The sequence below is a fragment of the Takifugu flavidus genome, chromosome 13 (assembly GCF_003711565.1).
Source record: "Takifugu flavidus isolate HTHZ2018 chromosome 13, ASM371156v2, whole genome shotgun sequence".
In the NCBI taxonomy this organism is placed as follows: domain Eukaryota; kingdom Metazoa; phylum Chordata; class Actinopteri; order Tetraodontiformes; family Tetraodontidae; genus Takifugu; species Takifugu flavidus.
Window position 1 is genome coordinate 4730382 of NC_079532.1, and position 21874 is coordinate 4752255.

The window sequence follows — 21874 nt, forward strand, 5'->3', positions numbered from 1 at the left end:
CTCTTATGCATTGGCTATCTGGTATTCAGTATGATGCAGCTGGGACTGAATTTTCTTTACCCTCTCTGCAGAGGCAGGAGCCATTGAGCGGAGAGCAGGATGCGTGATTATGACAGGAGCAGGTGGACATGCAGCCCGGTCCATATAAACCGGGGGGACACAGTGTTGTGCAATCTTCACCCTGAGGAACAAAATAAATGCAAAGTCATGAGACACAACCATGCTGACTGAGGTAGACTTAAGACAGTGATAGTGGAGTCCAAGCAGTTCAGCTCATTTTGACTTGCTGGGTGAATTATATTTAGACAATTTTAGTGTGCAGAATATGGAGCAAAGCACTTCAAAGTGACCTGAATTGATTTAACTTCAGCTCAAGAGGATGATCTGTGCACAGCCCTCTCTATTCATAAGAAAACTATTACCTAATCTGCTCCTCTGACCAAGAAACCCTTGCTATTTCCTGCGGCCTTTTCTCTTTTATAGAAAGTAAGATGTGGTTGAAAATGCATCTGTGGAACGATAAAGTGAAGGCTGATGCAGGTGCTGTTTTTGTTTTTTTTTACAGAGAATGGGACCACCAGGAGTGATTCAATTCCATGGCGCAGTGATGCAGTACTCAAAAAAATCTCCAGCTGCCCCCAAAGACGAGAGTTAAAGGGGAACAACAAAGACTGCAGATCATCTCTACGTAATTTTAGTGACGACTACTGTTCTGCTGAGATGAGTTCTATAAGGATAAGACGGCAAAATGCCAAAACTGCCAATGATGCCTCCACAGGTGAACTCCAGGACTGTCAGACTGGAAATGAGATTTTACCCAAAAGAAATGATGCAGGAAGAGAGATTAATGCAAATTCCAAACAAATAAACCAAAAGGTGAGCTGAGCAGACAGAGGAATGTCCCAGGGACATCTCCAACGCTGCGACAGACACTCAATTAACTCCCTACTGTTAATGAGCACACCACTGGGAGAGCAGCAGACTAACCTAATGCAATGCATCAGAGTGTAATGTATGAGAAAAGGATGTGGAATGCATCTTTTATGTCCAGTGCAGGGTGCTTTAATCATATTTCTGATTTTAAAACAAGAAAAAAAAAAAAGCCAAGCACTTGAACCGCCATCCTCACTCATCTCATTTCTCCATAAGCTGGGGATCACAGCTGATCTATGGGTTCCCAGACACCCCTTCCAAACACTGCCTTGAGTGACAGGTGACACAATGATTTAGAGTTCCAATTAGTGGCCCAGAGGAGTCCTGAGTAGCTCTTGCTTCACTCACCAGAGAACCAAGGGAATGCTGCCTGCTCACTGCACACTGTCATTATCATTTTGAACTCAGTTTAAACAGAAGGCAGGAGGAGATGTGCCAGTGGACGCCAGGGGCAGAACACACATCTTAAAACATCTCTCCTCCCCGTGCACCACATAAAAGCGGCTGACTGTGAATGAAATTTTTATCAATCGCCCGCAATAACCTTTGTTCTACTTGAAACGACAGCTTCCAAACCGCTAACAATAGCATTTCCCATACAGTGGCTAAAGTGGCGATGGAAGTTTGACCGGCCGAGGGGACTGGAGAGGGAGCGGCAGAAGGGTTCAGCCCATCTTCAGAGCAAAGGCAATTTACTGGCGTCTGGACTCTTGGATAAATTGTCATGCAGCCACAAATGACCACATGGATTTGACTGCTTTGATGGCTGCGTCAGATTCCACTTGGCTTCACCCTCGCGGTGGAGAAACCAGTGGCTGCTATGCTCTCATGAGGGCCAAAGCAATGCTCTCATTAGTAGACTGATTCATATTCCTTCTGAGCTGGAAAAGATGGACGCCCGCATGTGGGGAATCATTATTAATACACGGGCTGTCAGTCCATCGCACGAGAGCGGCAGGACCTTACATAACGACATGGCAGGGAGCAGGGATGAGGCCTGAGCTGCTGAGAGGCGGCCAGGTCGTCCTTGGCCAAGGCACTAAATTCATACCTATTAGTACTTTAATGTAATTGGAAAGCTGTTTTTTTTTGAAACCAGAAAGCCTCTTGCTGACACAACATTGATCAGTGTGGATCCATTGAGACTACATGCAAATGGCACCACTAATTACCAATCAGTCTCACTCCTCAACAGTTCATCTAACTGCTAGATGAGTGACTGCGGTTTTAAATTCATGCAGCAGGACTGAAATTGGACCTCTGAACCTATCTGATGAGTCTAGAAAGTCCAGAGAGGAAGGGAAACTATTTGTTTTCACCAACTCTGAAGACACTGAAATCAATTTAGAATGCATTTATATTTTGGATATCATGTTATTAACAGGGCTTATGGAATATCTAAATAAAGGAGAAATATCAATGTAAGTAAATGCTGCATATTGCAAGAGGCAATGCCTGAATAGGTGACATGTAATCACTTTGTCCCACTCAAAAAGAGCATGTCCAATTACCAGAGTTTAATCAAGTGTGCAGGAGCTCAGGCTGCCTCGCTACTTTGCTTGGTTGGCTTCCCGACGGGACTCTAGAACAAAGATGCTGCAGGGAGGCTCAGCTGTCCCCTGGAGAAGTGACTTCATTGGCAATCAGTCACAGCACTATCATCTTTTCAAAAACGCCATATGCCACAGCATTTAACGAAACGTTCCACATTTAAGGTGAGAGATGCGATCGCAGCTCGACTAACAAACAATCAGGAGGCTGGCTTGCGCATCAACCCGAAAAATTCCCCCTTTCAGGCAGTTCGACCCTGTAGGACTGTTTAATGGGTCCAGCAGTCCTTCCCAGCAGCCGCCAAAGAGAGCAGGTGGAGCAAATTAAGACACAGTCTGTGGCCCTGCTCCGCAGCCCAGTTCAACACAGTGACGCGCTGTAAGACACAGGCAATTTCCACTGTAATGTAATGTTGGCAGGAACGTACCCTCTCGGCCTCCGTTGCTCTGTAATGTCAGATGGCACGACATGAGCTACCGCGGCAAATCTGATTGAAGTTACCCAAGTAATTTGGCAGGAGTGAAATAACACAACATGGCGGGAAAAAAACACTAAACCGAATGGGCTCATAATACGGCTCTAAGACTGCCCCCCCCCCCCCCTCTCTTTGTTGCTCGACAAAAAATAGAAACATTTAGAAAAGACACAGTTCTGATCATCAGTGCCTGACAAGGGTTGAACAAATCATTAATCACTTAGCGAAACATTTCTTGCAGGGCAAAAAGAGCACATCCATTTTAAGGCAATAATAAAATGCTCCTCTAAAGTGCCACCAGGACCTCTCCCAGGACGTTGCGGTCACAATGATGTAAACATTATAATACGGCCGCAAATAACGTGAAACATGAATCAAAGCAACAACCTTTGAGAGCGGCGCATGTATAACACAAAAACAAAAGATTTTGTCCTGCACATCCAACAAATGTGTGCAAGTGGGTCAGTGGTTTGAAATAGGAAATTTACAATGACAAAGACATTGTATTGAAAAATGTAGCCAATGGAATAACTGCAAAAAGGTCACCCAAAACTTACTGTTTGTTCAATCAAAACGCAGATCGTTTTTTAGAGATTAATCTGCAAACCCAAGACATTTCAAAGCCTCCTAATAGTTCATTGTTTTTACTATTTTTCTTTTGTTTTCTCCTCCTTTGTCTCCTGTCAATGACTACAGGCGTATGGATGTTTTCATGAAACCATGTCACAAAGTAAAGGTCAAATCAAAATAGAAACACAAACAAATACACTTTATAGCAACTGACATGAAGACTGTACTCACCATGAACCCGGGGGCACAGACACAGGCACCTGTGACTGGGTGACAGTCAGCTCCGTTGCTGCAGCTGCAGGGCACCATGCACGCTTCTCCGTAGTATCCAGGTGGGCAGGTCTCGTTACAGTAGAGCCCCGTCCAACCCCCAGTGCAGCTGCACTCACCAGAAAGTGGGTGGCAACTACAGCACGATAAAAAAAGAGGGAAGATTAACAGACAGGTGAGACTCATGAGGATGGTCGGGGAGGGAATATGATGAAAGAAATTCCATCCATGTGGCTTCAGTCCTTGTTTCAGGTAGATTATTTTAGGCAGATTATCATTTTCTCCTTTCTGCTTTAATGTGTTGCATGGCTGGGGCCCAACTCTTGCATCACCACCACCACATGAACTATAAATGCTTGTGAAAAATTCTGAATGAACGGTCACAATTAACAACTGACTGGATGACTTGGCTTGGAGGAGTCAGACATGAAAAATGAGAAGTGGGATGAATATAAACTCCTTAGTCTTAGAGAACCAGCCCAAATGTGTGGTGCTGCGCAGATCTCACTCACCTCACGGTGTTGGTGCTGTTACAGGGGCAGTATTTGTCACAGATGAGGCCATAGAGACCCGAAGGACAGAATCTCTCTTGGCAATTAGGGCCTTTAAAGCCAGTTTCACACAGACAGGCACCGTTGATATGATGACACTTGGCTCCATTCTGACACTCACACTTTTGGTTACACTGCAGACCGAAGCTGCCCATGGGGCAGTCGTTCTGACACCTGGAGGACACAAAGTGCTATTTTACTACAAAAACATCGAGTACTCCAGTTGACATGATGACCCCCCCCCCCAAATGTTATACCATCCGAAGCATCAAAAAATGAAGGTTAGGGCTAAGGTTAGCTAACCCCAACCCTCAAGTTTCATCACTTTTTGATATAGACCCTTTGATAAAAATCAATACCACTGCTGACACATTTGTAATATTTGAATATGTGGGCCACTCCAAAACTAGTTATGATTAGTCATGGATAAGACTTCAGTCCTACAAGGGTATCTGCAGAATCACTGTCTGACATGTGTTAGCTTCATTAGCCAACCACATAAAATTATATTGTGTGTTAGAAGATTTTATGTCTAACTGTAAAGTTGGACAGCAGGAATGAACAGCAGGAGGATTTCATGAAGCACATTTTCTTGTAATCTACTTTGATCCATCCATATTCTGTGTTTCTATCTGCCACTATCTTCTTTGCCTATCAGTCCTGATCAGGGTCACACGGATGCTTCCAGGAGCCAGGCAGGGGTACAGCCTGGACAGGTTAGCAGTTTACAACAGGAAATACACTGTTAACTCAGATACTGAACAAGAACAGTATTTAAGTCTCACTCAACTCATTGTGTTTGTTTCAAACTGTAAAAGCAAATCAGTTTAAGAAAATCCCAAAGAGGCTTGGAAAGAACACTCAAACTCCACATAAGCACCACACCAACTTTTGCTATGAAGTGACTGCACTAACCACTGCACAAATGTGTTGCCACAAAATATGTTTTATTTTTTTTATTAGTTTAATCTTATATTTATCACAAATGACATAACTACCTCTGGTTTCTTTATTGTGTCTGGAGTAAACCACCGCATCATCATCAGTCACTGAATTTAGAACTGCTGTGGAATTTCTCCCCACGAACCACTAAAATAACAATTGATTTCCCCCCCACTGAAATATACGGATTTAACTATAAAATCCAGATAGAGAGTCAATCTCAAGAGCCTAACAGAGCCATTACAGATAGCTCAATTATATAAAATGGACAAGATATGTTTCATGTTTAAATTATAACAGCTATAGTTTTATCAAGGGACGATAGACTTATTATACAAGACGGTGGGGCGGGGGGCAAACACCTCTGATTATTCCTGGCTGGTTAATTTACCTGCCACTGACAGAATGAATGAGGGCAATTTTGCAAAATAATAAAGTAAAGAAAAGGTCTTGTCAATGAAGTGTTTCCATTTGAGAGACAATTGCTTTAGCTGAACTAATAAACCCAAGCTGCTCTGGGCCTCTCCTGCAGGCACGGGGAACTAAAAAGATCTGAGGATTTCAATGAGGCCTTAATACAAGCCCATTACTTATAATTAATGAGTAGGATTCAAACAGCGTGTAGTCCATGGTGAGATCAATGGACATGCTGGGAGTGGAGGAGGATCAAGGCTTTAGACATGAAACTTTGCCAGCCAGCATAAAGCATGGGATTAATTAAATTGAAGAAAGAAATAAAAGAAAAAAACAAAACAATTAAATGCACCAAATCCGCATTCAAAAGACATAATGGATATTTATAAACACCATTTTTCTTGAGTGAGGAATCATCGTGGCATTAATTTCCTCTCCTCACGGAACAGTCAGGTTTTGGGCTCATTTGCATGTCAACAAAGAGAATAGGTCAATGAGTGAGGTTTTTAACTGCCAGTATGAATCTTCCCTTTGCATTAATATATAACATACACTGCCATTGTCTGGATTGTTTTCAAAGTAGCAACAGTATGAAAGTTTGCACAGAGAACCTCACAGAGCTTTTGTGCATAATAGCTGAGCTGCCAGCATGCCAGGGGTCGCTGCTCCATCCATACCTGCGTCCACTGAAGCCAGCGGCACACTGACAATTTCCTGTGATGTGATCACACACGCCGCCATTCCGACAGGAGCAGTCCTTGCTGCAGTTGATGCCATACTTGCCGAGAGGGCACGGCTGGGTACAAACGGAACCCTTCGAAACAACAGCCAGCAAGTTAACAACTTCAGCCAAATAAATTAGCAGCAACCTCTAGACCAGGAAACCTTATTTACACTTACTGGTACATTATTAATCGATAGTTGTATTATAGTTTTGGTCTGTGCGACTGTTTTAGTCTAGAGTGATTCCTGTTTAGTAACCTCCCAATTATAGTACAGTTGCACTGGTATTGTAAAGCTTTATTGCCATGTTTTGGCTGGTATTGTTGCTGTCTTGGGTTTACAACAATCAACCAGAACATTACAACGCATTGCCTTTGTCACAGCATTACAGAAATGGCCAGATGGCCGCAAATTGGCAGACAGAAATTTCCACAAACACTGGTCTGGACATCGCCAAGTGAAGAACAGGACTGCAGTAGTGCAGCATCATGCAAGTGGAAATGCTCCCAATGATGTGCGCCAAAGAGCCATAATACCACATAAAGAAAGTGGTCTGTTATCTCTCTAGTTTTTGGTTTGGGAGTCGAGAGTAGTAAAATTAGAACGATGGTGGGCAGAGGTCCAAGCAAGTGCAATTAAATTGGCTTTACCTTTGACATGATGCAGCACGGCTGAAAGTTCTATAAATAGTCCATTCGACCGGATGGCTTTATTGAAAATTGATCTTAATCACAATGGGTATCTTATTGTGGTGGCTATTGCAGATATTGATTGAGGCTTTAAATCTCAGTCTTTTTCCTCTTTTTTTCTGAAAAACAACACCGGTATTGATTCTGTGTCTTAACTGTGACCAGGAGTCCTGAGCCTCCCTTCCTACCACCGCTTCTGTGACCTACCGTCCACCCAGCGGGGCAGGAACAGTCGCCGGTGATGTGGTGGCATGTTCCTCCGTTCTGGCAGGGGCAACTCTCTTCGCAGTGAAAACCGTGGCTACCAGAGGGGCACCGCTCGCCACAGCTGTCACCACAGGCGAGACAAGAATCACAAGCATTCTTCATGGAAACTACTGAGGATAGTACAGAGGAATAAATGAGATGCCGGTACTCACAAAGCCCCCGAGTACCCAGGTGGACAGATGCACTCTCCCGTCACGTGGATGCAGGTTCCACCATTGAGACACTGGCAGGACAGCTGACATGCCTTGCCATAGTAACCGTGTTCACAGGGCTCCTCACAACGCCATCCCTGGTACCCGTCAGTGCAGACACAGGCCCCCGTGATGGGGTTACACTTTGCCCCGTTTTGGCATTGACATCGGTTGCTGCAGTGTGGTCCCCAAAAGTCGCTCTCACAGCCTGCAGGCACAGAAAGAAGGGACACCAGAATATTCACCAATCATGCCAAACAGATTATAGCAACAGAAGAAAGGAGTGGTCTGAATACAGAAATCAACTATCCTACAGCGTTTCCCAAGACATTTAGCTTCCTATTTGGCCTATATAATTCATTTTTGTTTACAAAAAATATCACATTTATTTTGTAAATATGGTTTTCAGCTTAAATCTTGTGATATTCTTATTATTTCCCCTGTCAACGGTTGCTGTCAACAAATCCCACGGAAGTGCACGACTCAAAAGAAAATGCCTGACATTTTATGCCTCAGCGGAGTAGAGCTCAACTGTCACCCCCAAAAACGATTAAAAACACATCAGTGCACTTATTTCTTCATTATGAAAACATCAGCACTTATTTGGAGTCAGCCCCTCATGCATTTTAACATGCCATCAACCTAAAATGGCAGCCAGCTCACAAACAAATCCCACATCTACTGGAGATGGGCCTTTCCAGCTATGTTTAAGAAAGAAAAAACTGCCTCCTGTCTTTAAAACCCTCCATGTCTTCACTCCTGCACTGGGTCAGGCAGTGCATGTAACTTTTTATGCCCGCAGCAATGAAAACAGAGTTCTCCATCAGGTAATCATGTCAGACCATCACTGGCACATTTACAGACCTTCAAAAGTCACGAAAACACGTGAAACCCTTACAGAACAGACATCTAGACGCTGTTTCACTGTGAACACTGCAAAGAGCAATATGCCACAGAACAGAATTCACACCCCCTGTCAGTACGAGCCTTACAAAACATTCATCACAACATAACCGAGTGAGTAAATGAAAGTTCTGGATGGAAAATATGTCCGGCAATAAAGAAAATAGCTGTTGTACAGCCTGGTTAACGAAAACAGGCTGTACAACAGCCTGTTTAAACAAATTGTCTTTGAATACCTGAAGAATAATTATTTAGTGGACAGGATATTCCTAATAAATATTCTCTTTCAATGCATAATGACCAATACAGTCAAGCCTCCTTTGCATTTATTCATGTTTTGAGGGGGTTTTCTGTTTATGTTGAATTGGTTCGATGTCTGGGATGAAGCAACAAACTAATCGTGGCTGTAACGTATGTACCCTTCCTTTCTGGTTGAAAAGACCAGTACAGTAATTATTATCTACAGATCATTTCCACCGTGACTCCGTCCCTGGACCACAAGACAAGCAGCCTTCAAGTATAAACATACTCTATTTCATCCGGGGTGGATATCTTATTTTAAAAATGGGGGGAGGGGCAATAAATAGGACATTTTCTCTACTCCGAATTTGTCTCTACTACTTAGCAAAAACTGCATACTAGTGGGAAACTGGAAGGGAAAAAAGAATTTCTAGCTTCAGTCTGTTTAGAATAATTGAAAGGTAAACAGTTTTTACTAAGGTAAAAGACAATGCACACATAAATAAAGTCAAGTGGCCCCCTGGGGGCTCCAAACGAAATTTCTCATAGGGGGGGGGGGGGTGCCAGCACTAACCACAACACCGCAGTGCTGCTCTGTGGATGGGATGTTGTCAGGAATATTTATCTCCTCATTCGGGTTGAATCCATAATGTGATTTGAGTTACTGCTTCTGTCATTTTGATCGTTGTTTTTAAGTCTAACTCTGCTTACAACACTTACCTTTAACCTGATGCTGTATAAAATCCTGTCAAAACTGCCAAAATTTGAAATGATATTTCACACTATTTTCTGATCCAACATAATTGGACACTTGCTCGGAGCAGCATCCGTTAAGCAGCAGAACAAACCACTGTGAGGCAATTAAATTTTTTTTTTTTTTTACAACTACACAGAACAGTCGTGTAAAAATTGGGGGAACCAATTACTACTTTCCGGGAAGTGTTTATGGATCTTTCACATTCATAAATGTCTTAATTTTGTCTTTTAATGAGTTATTTATTAGTTGTGTGATGATCCCAATATGTGCTGCTTGTTCAAGCAACTGACTCTCTTTAGTTTTGTTTTGTTACAGAGTCCTGGGTGATCAATTGTGTTTGACCCACTGGTCCACACTCTGTCCCTGCACATGAGTGAAACCTATCAATAATCGTCACTTTGGTCCAGTTCTTGGCTGTAGTTAATGGTGGAGATTTTCCGGCTCACACTGGCCTGCAACGATCATCGACGTGGCTGTGACCACAGCCCTGTCAGAACACCAGCCAGGAGCACATCATCATCATCATCATCATCATCATCATCATCATCATCATCATCATCATCATCATCATCAGCATATTTCTAAGTGAGACTGGCATAGAAGCTTTCAGCCCCTCCACTGAAAGAAAATACACTCTAGTTGATGAGAGCCCCATTTACTGTCAATTAAGGTCTCGTTAGAAAGAATCAAATTTTTACTTTGACCTGATGCCTTAATTACACCTGAAGCCTGTTTAGGACCATTGTCCTGTTGGAACATTTAGCTGTGGCCAAGATCCGACCTTCTAACTAATTACTATACAGTTTCCAAAGATATAGTAATGATTCCATTACTTTACTGCTTAAAGCATTAATTCAACTGCACAAGAGCCTCGCGGCACAATAGTACCCGTTTTGGTCGTATTTCCAACCCTCACAGGAGGCCTTTTGTGGTCAGGTGAAACCTTTTACCTTTTGTTATCTTTACAAGGAAAGGACAGCTTCTTTGTTCAGGTAATGCAAATCATGTTGAACAGAGACTTGAATGTGTGCGGCCCCATGCTCTTTTTCTAACTTTCAAAAGGACAAAATTGATCACATTTTTAGAAAAGTGCCACACTCAGAACATAATTGTATGTGCTTACATGCCTCCCCCCATCCTCCCAGATGTCCAGTCCAAAAATTTTAAGTTATTTGGGAAAAGGTTAAATTGCCTTAGCAAAGCTTGAGTACCCACATTCCTGAGACGACACGTGGCGCTGTCTGTTTGGAAAAAAAACTGGTTATGACACACAAGCATTAAAGCAGATTTTCAGCACTGGGTGTGCAAGCACCATTTATACGAGTGGTTGGTGCTGAGCTGGGCTTATATGCGGACAGTGCTGTCACAAAGTGGCAGTCCGAGCACTGCCTTGTGTCTTAACAGCGACTGCCTGTGTCGCTGCTACATAAAAGCCCAGCGTGAGATCCAGCGCATCAACCAGAATAGTGAATAATCCACTATTGATCCTCACATCATTGTAAACTGTTGAAAATGTAAAGACCCCCACTTCCCCCCCCCCCCTCATCTGTCAATGCTCACTTTGCCAAAGCTGTGAACTGCTAGAGTGGGAACATAATGAACCCAGTTTTGTGGCAGGCGCCGAAGCCTCTTTTTCTAGGTACACAGCAGGAAAATGATCAGCCCTTCTTTGGTACAGACAGGTCTGCCCTGAAGGGGGTCCTGAAACACTGGGCAGCACAGTATAACTTCTGCAGTTGATGAACCAGAGGCCACATTACGGGCCCCGTATTGATTTGATCTAATCGCCTTCTGGCCTCCAGTCTGGCACGAATGAGTTCCCTGAAGGTTGGAGCTGCTGCCACGCAAACATCTCTGGCACATTAAATTTGAACTGAATGCAGGTGGCTGGGGTAAATGGGTGTGCAATTCAGCTGCAACTTAGTTTAACACAATACAAGCACGAATCAGACCTCCCTAACTCAAAGAGCACAAACAGTACAACACATTGCCCCTGACTGGAGGCACGATCGACCTTGCTGTCAGCTTCAAACATCTCTATAAGCACTTAAGGTCACACATAACTCACTGTTGTTCCCAAAAGAGTCTCTTAATTTGCATTTGTGTTTCTTTAGCATGTTAGCGTATCAAACTTTAAACAGTTGGAGCCTGTGTACACTGAGAGCAAAGCACATTATTTTGTCTTCTTCCTCCAACACGGGGGTTGTGCAACTTTAATCATTGGTCCCCCCCAACCCCCCAGTTCTAACAGCATTTAACTGTGATTAAAGGGCCAGGGCTCACAATGAACTGCAGGCAAAAACAAAGAGAACTGGCGGAGAAAAGTAGCATGTAGCACAAAGCCCCAGAGTAGTGAACAGATAAATTGACTGAGGCCCCTGTGGCCTGTGGTGTACCGACAGCAAATCCCACATAGGTGTGAAACTGGAGAAGCAGAAATCCTGCCCATTAACTGTTCTGGCCTGGGTCAGCGGGTCTAACCACAGAACACATATGCTGGGTTTGCAGAGCTCATAATGCATAACAGTGGCAATGTGGATAACCTCACACACAGGGAAAGGGAACATTCCCAAGTTGCTCGGTATAATCCCCATGGCTGGAACAAAACAAATCACGTTGAGGGGCGCAGCGCATAGTAAACTTCGGAAGGTGATGTCCAAAAGAAACAGGCTGAGAGAGCCAACGAGGTGGCTCATAGCTTTGATGTGTGCTCAAGGGTATGCACAATCAGGAGACGCTGCAACCGGATTAAAATCAAACTCCCTTCAGGAGCTCATTCTCTTCATAAGTTCTCCTCGAATTGGGCAAAATGTTTGTTTTGGGACGTGCACCACGGAAAGCTTCAAGAAGCTCAGCACAAGCTCTTGGAATGGCAGAATGGCTTTCACCACTCAAGAGTCGCTGGGTCGGTTTGAGCGATTGCCGCTCGGGTGTTTTGTGCAGGCAGTCTTTTGCTTCTTTTTTAATTGGGAATTATGAAAACTAAAGTGATTCTATAAGAGAATCTGGCCTATCGCCACAACTTCCCTCCCTTCAGCCGATTTCACGCCCTGTCACATATCCATTAAGCTCTTACGGTGTTTACCCCTGACAAATCACGTGTATGATATATTAGAAGACAAAATGATTCGGCTCCTGGGAGCACTTTACTCGTCAGAACCTGCTTAGAGGAGCTTGTGAGAAGGAAAAGCGCCACGACTCATTTTTCACTGTGAGATTCACTGACTGCCTAATGAGCAGAGAACAGCCAGAGAACAGCCCAGAGAAAAGCCTGAGTCAGGCTTTCCCCCCAGAATTTCCAAATGAATTTTCCTTTGTATTGTCATTTTTCACAAGTGATTAAGACAATTTTTCCAAGGCAGCTTAGCTGATATTTCATATTCTTCAGTCCAAGTGAGCTTTTTGTAATCGGAGCCATTCAATAAAGGCCCTGCTCAACATTCGGCAATTCATCACGGCTCAATGACTCGATGAGGCAAACTAATAGAGTGAAAAGCAGACGGGACTGGGCCAGGGTCGAGTTACAGCAATGATTGTTGTGTAAAGCTGTAAATTTGCACTGAATGATAAATGTCTCTTTGTTAAACTTGCAGTGGTAAAGATGCCAATACTCTGTGAGATAGGCCCTTCTCTCTCCTCTACGGCCTACTGACACCTATTACACTCTTATTTATTACTCTTTAGAAAGCCCAGACATGGGGAGAAAACGGCTGTGATGCATCCCCGAGCTTGACGGATGGATTCCCGAATGTACAGAAAAATATGCCAATAGCCACGGGGGAAGTTCTGCTGTATTGGAATTGTGCTGCAGCCTCTGCTGTGGGGTGTGTCGTTTATCCTGCCCTAATTCATCTTCGCCGAGCCCTTCTGTGTACATGGTCCCCCGAGGGGGAACGTAGCACAGGATCAAACCCGCCACATCAAAACAACACAAGCAAAAACAAAAACCTCAAAGAAAAACTTTGCCTGCACAGACGGGTCGATAACATGGACCTTCCCTTTCGTCCGACCCCTAATGTCAGATAAGCAGCACCAAGATCTGATTTCTCTGATCTGACCCTGCAAAACTGCCGAGTCAGCGTCTTAATTCTTTTCAAGGCAGTGTTTTCCAGATTAAGATGACTGATCTGCTTCATTGCCCTACAGAAGATCTGATCATCTGCTCAAGGTCTCCCCAGGATGTGAACCAGGATCAATACAAGTCCTGCAGGTACCCGACACCTCTGCGGTGCTTCTCTAACAGGGTAAACGGCGCTACTGTTGATCAAGACGAAGTTGTTTCGTGTGTTATACTAAGTACAGCATGGTGTGGCCAACAGGCGCAGCCTCTTCTCACTAATAAAACAAGCTGAACTGTAATGCACACAGGCTGCGAGGTGTCGCCTCACCCCCGTCTCTCGTTCAACACATTACAAGGCTCATGAAAGCTTCTGGATCAGCAAAATGTTACACAGCCCACTGCTCCTCGCACATAATAATCTAACCTTCAACCTGTCCTGCAGAGGGGGGAAAAAAGCTCTCTTGTCACAGAACGCAGCGCCAGGACTACAGATGAAGCCGCAACTGCAGGGAATCACGGACAAATCAGATCAGTCACATGCAATAACAAAAGACAGGGGAGAAAACCCACAATGTCAGGCCAATAAAAGCAGATGTTGCCATGCAGAATTTGCACACATTGATTTCCTTTTTTCAATTATTTATTCTGATTAGGAAGAAGTAGGCTGTGCCATGGGGCAAGAGCAGTGTCAATCACAGGCCTGAACACATGGATGCGCGTTCATAAAATGCCAATAGGGGAGCCGCAGCAGCTTCCACTCATCAGCTGCATCATTAGTAAGCTAGTGAAGCCTCAAGGCCTGGCATTGTATGCTGCGTACTGTATAGGATATCCACGTTCACATAACAGCCATGTTAGCATTACTAAGATATTAGTTAAAGAAAATGGCACATTAGATTCTTTGTTTTTAATAATTATCTGGCAATAGTAGATATTCATTCATTAGCAATTAATATGAATAAGCCATTATCGATAATCATATTGATAATTACACTATATATACAACTCCAGAAAGCCTGAGCTGAAGTGTGGTGAAAGCTTCAAATGCAGCAAAGACGGGGGCAGTGTTGCTGTTAAGTAGTGCAGGAGGGGGTCCAAGCTTTTGGACTTTGTATCTCTTTGCCTTTTCAAATAATTAAGCCTTTTTTGGAAAATGTCACAATGGAGAACAGCAGTCAACTTGAAACCATGGCCGTCCTACTCTGCTGTTATAAATGCTTCACTTTACCCCTGCAGATTCATTGAATTCTGGACTACGTAATTGCAGACTGTAGACAGACAATCTTTATGTATATTTCAGCTAACATTTGTCCTCATATGTAACATTGAAAGACGGGTTTCATCAGCGGATCTGAGTGAATACAGTTACTCTGTTGTTAGATAAGGATTCTCCAACAACTCAGGATAAACATTAGTTTATAATTGTAACATAATCAGCATGTTAACTGTGACAAAAATGTTAATCACTGTGAAACTTTTGTACAGTCTCTGTTTACTCTTTGGATGATTTAAGGACAGGGTCCCTCTGGAATCTGGAACATCACCAAATTTGAATCACCTGTACCTTTGCCCATTGTCAACATTTTCATTGAAATCCATTCATAACTTCTCAGTTATTATGAGTTATGTTGCTCCCAATAATGCAGAAAAAAGCCAGCCCTCACATAAGCTCCTTGGCAGAGGAAATTAAGTCAAAATTATGTATTTTGACTCATATAAATCCTTAAATTAGTTAATCTAAAACGTTATGTATGATGATTATTGCAAATAAACCTCATATCACATTATGGAGCGCAGCATGATTTCTTATTATATACTTCTGAAGCTTCACTGATCAATCATTTTGTAGTTCTCTGTCCTTAAATATAAATATTCATATTCTATGTCAATTCAAATTGTATCATCACTCCACATATTCACCAAATTATCCCAACAAACAAAGACACACGCATTCATAAGGATAATTGTTTCTTAATGAGCTCAAATAATGCTGATATTTGTGCATAAAATGAATTGACCTCCAGCTTAATGACAATGTATCATAAAGTTATTGAAATTGTCAGAAAACAACATAAAGAATACAAATGTACTTTCTAAGCCATTAGTTTAGTTAAAATAGGGAAAAAATATATATAAACCAATACTGGAACTGCTGAGTTTTTGAGAAGCTTGAAAACACGTCAATAGAAACAGTTCAGTTAGAACAATATGAAAAGAGCAGGAAAACATCTCCAGTCTGACTAACACGGGAATAGTAGTGGCTTTTTCTTGTTGCAGACCCTTCTGACATGTCTCGCAAAAAATAATTTAAAAGTTAATCTCAAATGAACTGCTGGCCATGAAAGCGGCACTGTTCTTTCAGTCCCTGAAACTCAAAAGGCCCATGAATTATTCTGCCCAATTCTCAAAGTCACAGTGAAGAATATACAACAGCAATTTTGGAATATTGTGTGTGTGTGTGGGGGGGGTGGTTACATCAAAGAGGCAGCTGAGAAATTAATCGAACCATCTGGGAAGAGCAGGAGGTTCCAGCATGATTCATAAATCCTGAATCTCAATCCACATGACATTTACTACCAGTGACAGAACGACCTTAAAATAGTTATGAGCTGCACAACAACTGATCTAATCACTGGTCACTTTAGATTTGATTGAAGTTGTCTACTTTAAGGACAGAAAGACGACATGGGGGGGTCCACAGAGGCAAAGGTATTGATCCGTGGACCTTAGCCCTCAGTTCTCTTCTGCGGTGGTTACTACAGTAACAAGTTTGAGCAGCGCAGTACAATGAATGTTGAAGGAGTGAGTGATACCGTGTCAGGTTTTTTAGCTGATCTAATTTCGGGGGGGGGGGGGTTCATCATTCTGCAGGCACCTAAATATGTCAGTCAGCATTTTCTGACCTTTATTCTTTTAAACTCAACAGGAAAGTTTTAATGAAGTGTACAATGGAGAACAGAATGTGCTCCCACAGGTCCGGGATTTTAAAAAAATAACAAAACTGATTTAATATTGTTTTCCCTGAAGACACCCCCGCGTCGTCTGCACCCGCCAGCCTGATCTTTGTGAAAAGCTCTACCACCCTATTACCGTAAAGTAATTTTCGATCGCTTTATGCACTGGGCAGATTGGATGCATCAGGTTTTCTCTGCTAATAATTACATTTTCTCCATTAAAAAAAAAAATCCTCTGATCTTTATCATTCAGGTGCCCTTTTGTCGATGTTTCAATCGCAAACTTCATCTCTTTATACCGCTCGGTACCCCCTAGCTATGTGATAGAGTCTCGTAGCATTTGTCCTTTTCCCTTTTCCTCTGTGACTAAAGCCACCAATTTAATTGAATTTCTGCGCTTTTAATGTCTGCATTACTCTAATCAGAGAAGACAAGGGTAGAGGTGTTTATCTCAACCTTGGTAAAATTAGCAAAGGGTATTCGTAGTGAAATGTTGTGTTAATGCCTCAGGGGAATGAAAGAAAAACACTATTTAGCAAGATCAGAACTTTAGCGTTGATAAGCTAGTTAAACATGCTTACACACTCTTGAGTGATGTGCTGAAATTCATTAAGGACACAGGACAACGAGCTGTTTCGGCTAAGGTAAATGTGAACATACTGTAAATTTGACCTATCGCTGCCTCCTCTGCTTTGCGAGTAGACAGGATGTATCCGTCACAGACTGTACAAAGATGCAGCTGCCTCACCGAAAATAAGATCTAAGCGTCCCAAAATCTCGGACACACACCAGGTGATATAACCTTCTGAAAGGGTGCAATGACTGCAGGCAAGGCACAACACAGTGGAATGCAAAATACATCCCCAAATACCCTAGGGGCCCGGAGGCAAATTTGATTAAAAGTTTGTTTTTCTTCACTCTCAACAAACGGAGGAGCTCGTCGATGCGGCACCGACAGTTAATTGGACTTGGCAGGGCCACAAGTTCATTCGTCAGCATTGTGTTGGGCTTGCCTAAGAGGAGCAGGACAATCGATGTCCCTCAGGACGGCCTGTAATCACTGCAACACTCCAATGAAGTCCAGGGTTAAACATCAGGAGATTGCAGGTGCACCAGAGGATCTGAGAGAGACTGCTAATATTCTCCCCAGTCCCAGAACAAAACAAGGACACAGCACCCAAAGGACAAGGATGATCCAAAGAAACGGAATTGGTGCACATAAGAGTTGGGGGGGGAGTCATGCAGGTGTCAATAAGTAATGTTTTACTTCTAAAAAATTCTCTGCAAACTTTACACGCGCCGGCTACAGCAGCAGCCCCCTGGCAGGGGTCAGAAAGTTCAGTCTGATGGTCTATAATATGATCACCTGGAGGCTAAAGCAGGAAAAAAGAAACAATACTTCTATCGCTTTCCTTGTGAGATGTATACTGCGGTCAATCCTAGAATTCAAATCAAGGACAAGCGCTCGACCAATACTCTGCTCCTTATGACACATCAGGGAAAGGAGATGATTTTCTTCCAAATGTGCAGCGTGGCTCTGCTGAAGAAGCAGCTCACTGCTAATGTTTGGGTTTCCACACGGTCGGTGCGACCCTAGTTTCATTAGTATTCAGTTAAAAGCTTAACTCTATAAATAGTTATCACAGCATTTCAGCTATTTTAAACGTGCTGACCTTCCTTTAAGGAGAGGAGATAAGACCTTATAATGTCCCTATTGAATCAAGCCGTGAGCTCCAGCATATGGACCTCCTGAGTGTTTCAGGAACCCCCATCTATCTGACTCGCTATCTCTGCCTAACAGTGCACACACGCTGACGTAGAACCGGACTGTATCGATCAGTGGGATTGGACGTTTCAAAAATGAATGTATCAACCTCGCATTCATCACAACATGCAGTGATATGCACCTGCTTCTACGGCATTAGTGAAAATTACCACTGACTCTCTTCCTTTCTCACACACAGGGAATGAGGGAGAGAGAGAGAGAGAGAGAGAGAGATCGTGCCAAAGGTAATGGAGCAGTAAGCTCTGGGGGAATAATAAATCCTGGTTAAAGGGGATGGTACAAAAATCTTCAAGCTGGGCTACGTTCATCTGCATACTAGGCCAATGAGGCTTGTATAGGAAGAAAAGGTCTCGATGTGTGTGTGTGTGTGTGTGTGTGTGTATGTGTGTGTGTGTGTGTGTGTGTGTGTGTGTGTGTGTGTGTGTGTGTGTGTGTACCAGACTAGCCACACTGGTTGTTTGTGAGCCGATAAATATTAATATCCCCAGATCGGCAAAAAAAAAAAATCGGAGTGCTGTCAGATGAAGGTATAGTTAAAGTGCTTCATGTGCCACCGTTTACTGGTTGGACTCACCATCAGGCGCCATGTGTTGATTTACACCCCCAGCAATTTACGACTCGGGCAGAGAAGGAGCGGATGCATCTCCAGACGTCTCTGCAGGAGTGTGAGTAGTGGCATCCACGCAGATCAATATGTTCTGTTTAACAGCTGGAACATCTGCTTTGCTTTACTAAATGGAAGCAGGAGGCTACCTTATCTTACCGTACCTTAGCTTTAAAATGAATCAATGGATTTTTATCATAATGCTAGATTATTATGGGGCTTTGAGGGTGTTTTTAACAGCCAGGAGTTAAAGAATCAAGCTGTTTCTCTTAAGTGACCAACAGAAAAAAATAAATAGTCGTGACGATATGAAGAGCAGTTTTTTGTTAGTTTATTTATCCTCGCGGGTGCCTGAGAGGAGCGACTTGTATTTATGGTGTCGTACACATTCCCCACCATAAATTTGTGATTCTCTTTCTGTAAGATTCATAAGGAGAGTTGATGTGGGAGAAAGATTAAAAGCCGGAGAACTTGATTGGTGAAACGTCATCTGCAGGCGTCTGACAGACAACGGAGGTGCGTGTGGATGTGCTGCTAGGACTGGACGGTGAGGAGCCATCCAGAGGGGTATTTACACATTATTCCCAGACGTTTTTACATTTGAAAACAATGTGTAAATTCAGAGATGGTTTCCAGAGGGAGTTCACAGAAGGGTTTGCTTGGAACTTCTAACACTCTTTCTTTTGGTCTGACTGCTGCTTTCCACCGAGTCCGTGATGGCTGGAGCTTTCGTCATCTGTCGTCTATCATCCGCACTAAGTCCACCTTCAAGAAAATGATTCAATATAATAATGAAAAATCTCCACGCCTGGATTAATAAGCAGAAGCATGTGCTTCCCCCCCCTTTCTGGTGCAATACCCCACAAACAACTGTTCAAAGGCCACATTCATCAATTAACCATGTGTAAAGCACCCACAGCAATGGCTGCCTTCTGATCTGAATACATTAGGGAGGAATATGCTACCCCGTGGACCGCCACTGGCCAGCTACTTTAGATCTGGCTGTGAACTGTGATAGATTTCTTCTCAGAACTGGAAAAAGCTTCTTGGCTACCAACGTTAAACTACCCAATGGTAGGACTGATGCTTTTTTTTTTAATTGCTCCACAAGTGGGTTAACAAATGTACTGCATTGGGAACAAAAACCAAATATTAGGACAGAGGGAATAAACACTGGAAAATCCATATTTATGTGGCTTATGTTTGCTTGTGAACTGGAAACATGTGATTATCCATCTGAAACGCACAGGATCGATGACGCTGCCTCCTGGCACCTGCTATTTTCAAACTAAATGCACCTTGTTCGCTGAAAAATCTTTCTCTGTCATTCTGCTTATTTGAAACCCGTAATTACTGTGTCATATACAGTACACCGTGAACCTGGGTGACGGATTCAATGGATTGGATTAAAGGTTTAACAGAACACAGGCTGGATAATTTCCCTGCAACTTTAGCAGGTCTACTTTCAAACTCAAGAAACTCATAAGACTCTAAAAACGCCGATACTGTTTTTGTATTCAATAAGCCCGTAATAATCCAGGAAAATTTGATTTTCCTTTTCATCTCTCACTGCTTCTCTCGTTTTACGGCTGCTTGTACTACTCTTCTTGCAATCTACAACCAATAACATCACAAATTGAGCAAATTTCAGCATTAGATAGCAGTAGACAAAAATGCCTTAAGACATACTGTTAAGTCCCATAAGCAGAGCTCCATCCATCTGAATTGCATTGCAAAAAAAAAGCTGCTGGCTGGAATACTTTCATCTATTTTTTACATTTAGACTCCAGGGAAGAATTGCCTGACACACCCTACAAACAAAACAGGGAATGCACAGTAGAACAAAAGTAAAACGCTCCACTTTGATAAAGAACAACAAGCTCCGAACACAGGATTTAAAAAGAAAACTAACGAAACGTGAGCAGGTGCGTATCACCGCCGTGTTTGAAGGCTCTTAACTTTAACTTAACTAACACCGAAAATAATTTGATGTGATCAGTGTGACGGTGTTTAAGGCCACATTCCCCAAAGAAAACAGCAGCACCAACAACAACAATAAATCATTCATTACTCTTTTGGGGGGAACAAAAAAATCCAACACATCCTCAGCAAGAATGCTCCAAATCTGCGTGTGATAGATGTAGAACAAGACAACACTTGCAAACAACAGACAAAGGCTAGCGCTCTGTTTTTTGCTGCTGGAATCTCCCGGCGTGTCCTTGAGATGAGTTTAAGACACTCCAGGAGTTGAAGCAGGTCACAGAGCCGGTCTGGTGGGAATGCCGCCTCGGGCCAGGAAAGAGGATGAAATGTTTTCTGGCTACAGCAGGTGGACAGCAGCGGGTGAAAACAGACAGCATCTTCCTTCAACCCGCAACTTACTGACTCTCTCCCACCTCACCGCCTTCTCCTCTTTGGCCGCAAACAGTCCAGTTCTTTATTTTCACCACCTGACCCACATACAAAACCGCTTCCTGGAGGGTGTTGCTCCAGAAACCAGGTCCAAGCCTTTGATCCAGCTCCAGATCACTGACTGAAAGGCTGTCACTTCCACTTTAGGCCGTTCAGCATCCCACGGTATAGCTCTCATTTTCAAAGCCTGGGTGACACGCTTTTAAAAAAATAAAATAAAATTAAAGTTACCCTCGCACATTTTTCACAGCATTTCAGCCTCAAAACCTACAGCCATATGCAATTGGGCTTCAACTAAATGCAGCTGAACCGCATGGGGCACGAAATAACAGTGGCTTACGTTGCCATGACGCCTCAACATCTGCGCTCAATGAAAGTAATAAAAATGGCAAAGTTAAAGTGAGAGACATAGAAAAACATGCTGGGCCATTTATACAAAAGAAAATAGGGCAGAGTTAATTTAAAAATTGGCACTCATTGCTCATTTCTACAGATGAAAGCTCGTAAATGAAAAAGCCTGGAATCATGCCTGGTATGGAAATCCAGAGTTATGAATAATGCCTCTTTCTCAATCATCAAGTC

General features: G+C 43.0%; 1 protein-coding gene across 9 annotated transcripts in view; it reads right to left on the minus strand.

Annotated features, from left to right (window-relative positions):
- megf11 (multiple EGF-like-domains 11) overlaps positions 1–21874 on the minus strand; it is a 52598-nt gene that overhangs the window by 12532 nt on the left and 18192 nt on the right. For all 9 annotated transcript variants that reach the window (XM_057051145.1, XM_057051150.1, XM_057051148.1 and 6 more), the window contains 6 exons: positions 7538–7784; positions 7326–7446; positions 6384–6520; positions 4312–4524; positions 3761–3935; positions 61–181 (listed from right to left, as the gene is read on the minus strand). In XM_057051145.1, the coding sequence (XP_056907125.1) occupies positions 61–181; positions 3761–3935; positions 4312–4524; positions 6384–6520; positions 7326–7446; positions 7538–7784 (1014 nt within the window). The remainder of the gene's footprint in view (positions 1–60; positions 182–3760; positions 3936–4311; positions 4525–6383; positions 6521–7325; positions 7447–7537; positions 7785–21874) is intronic.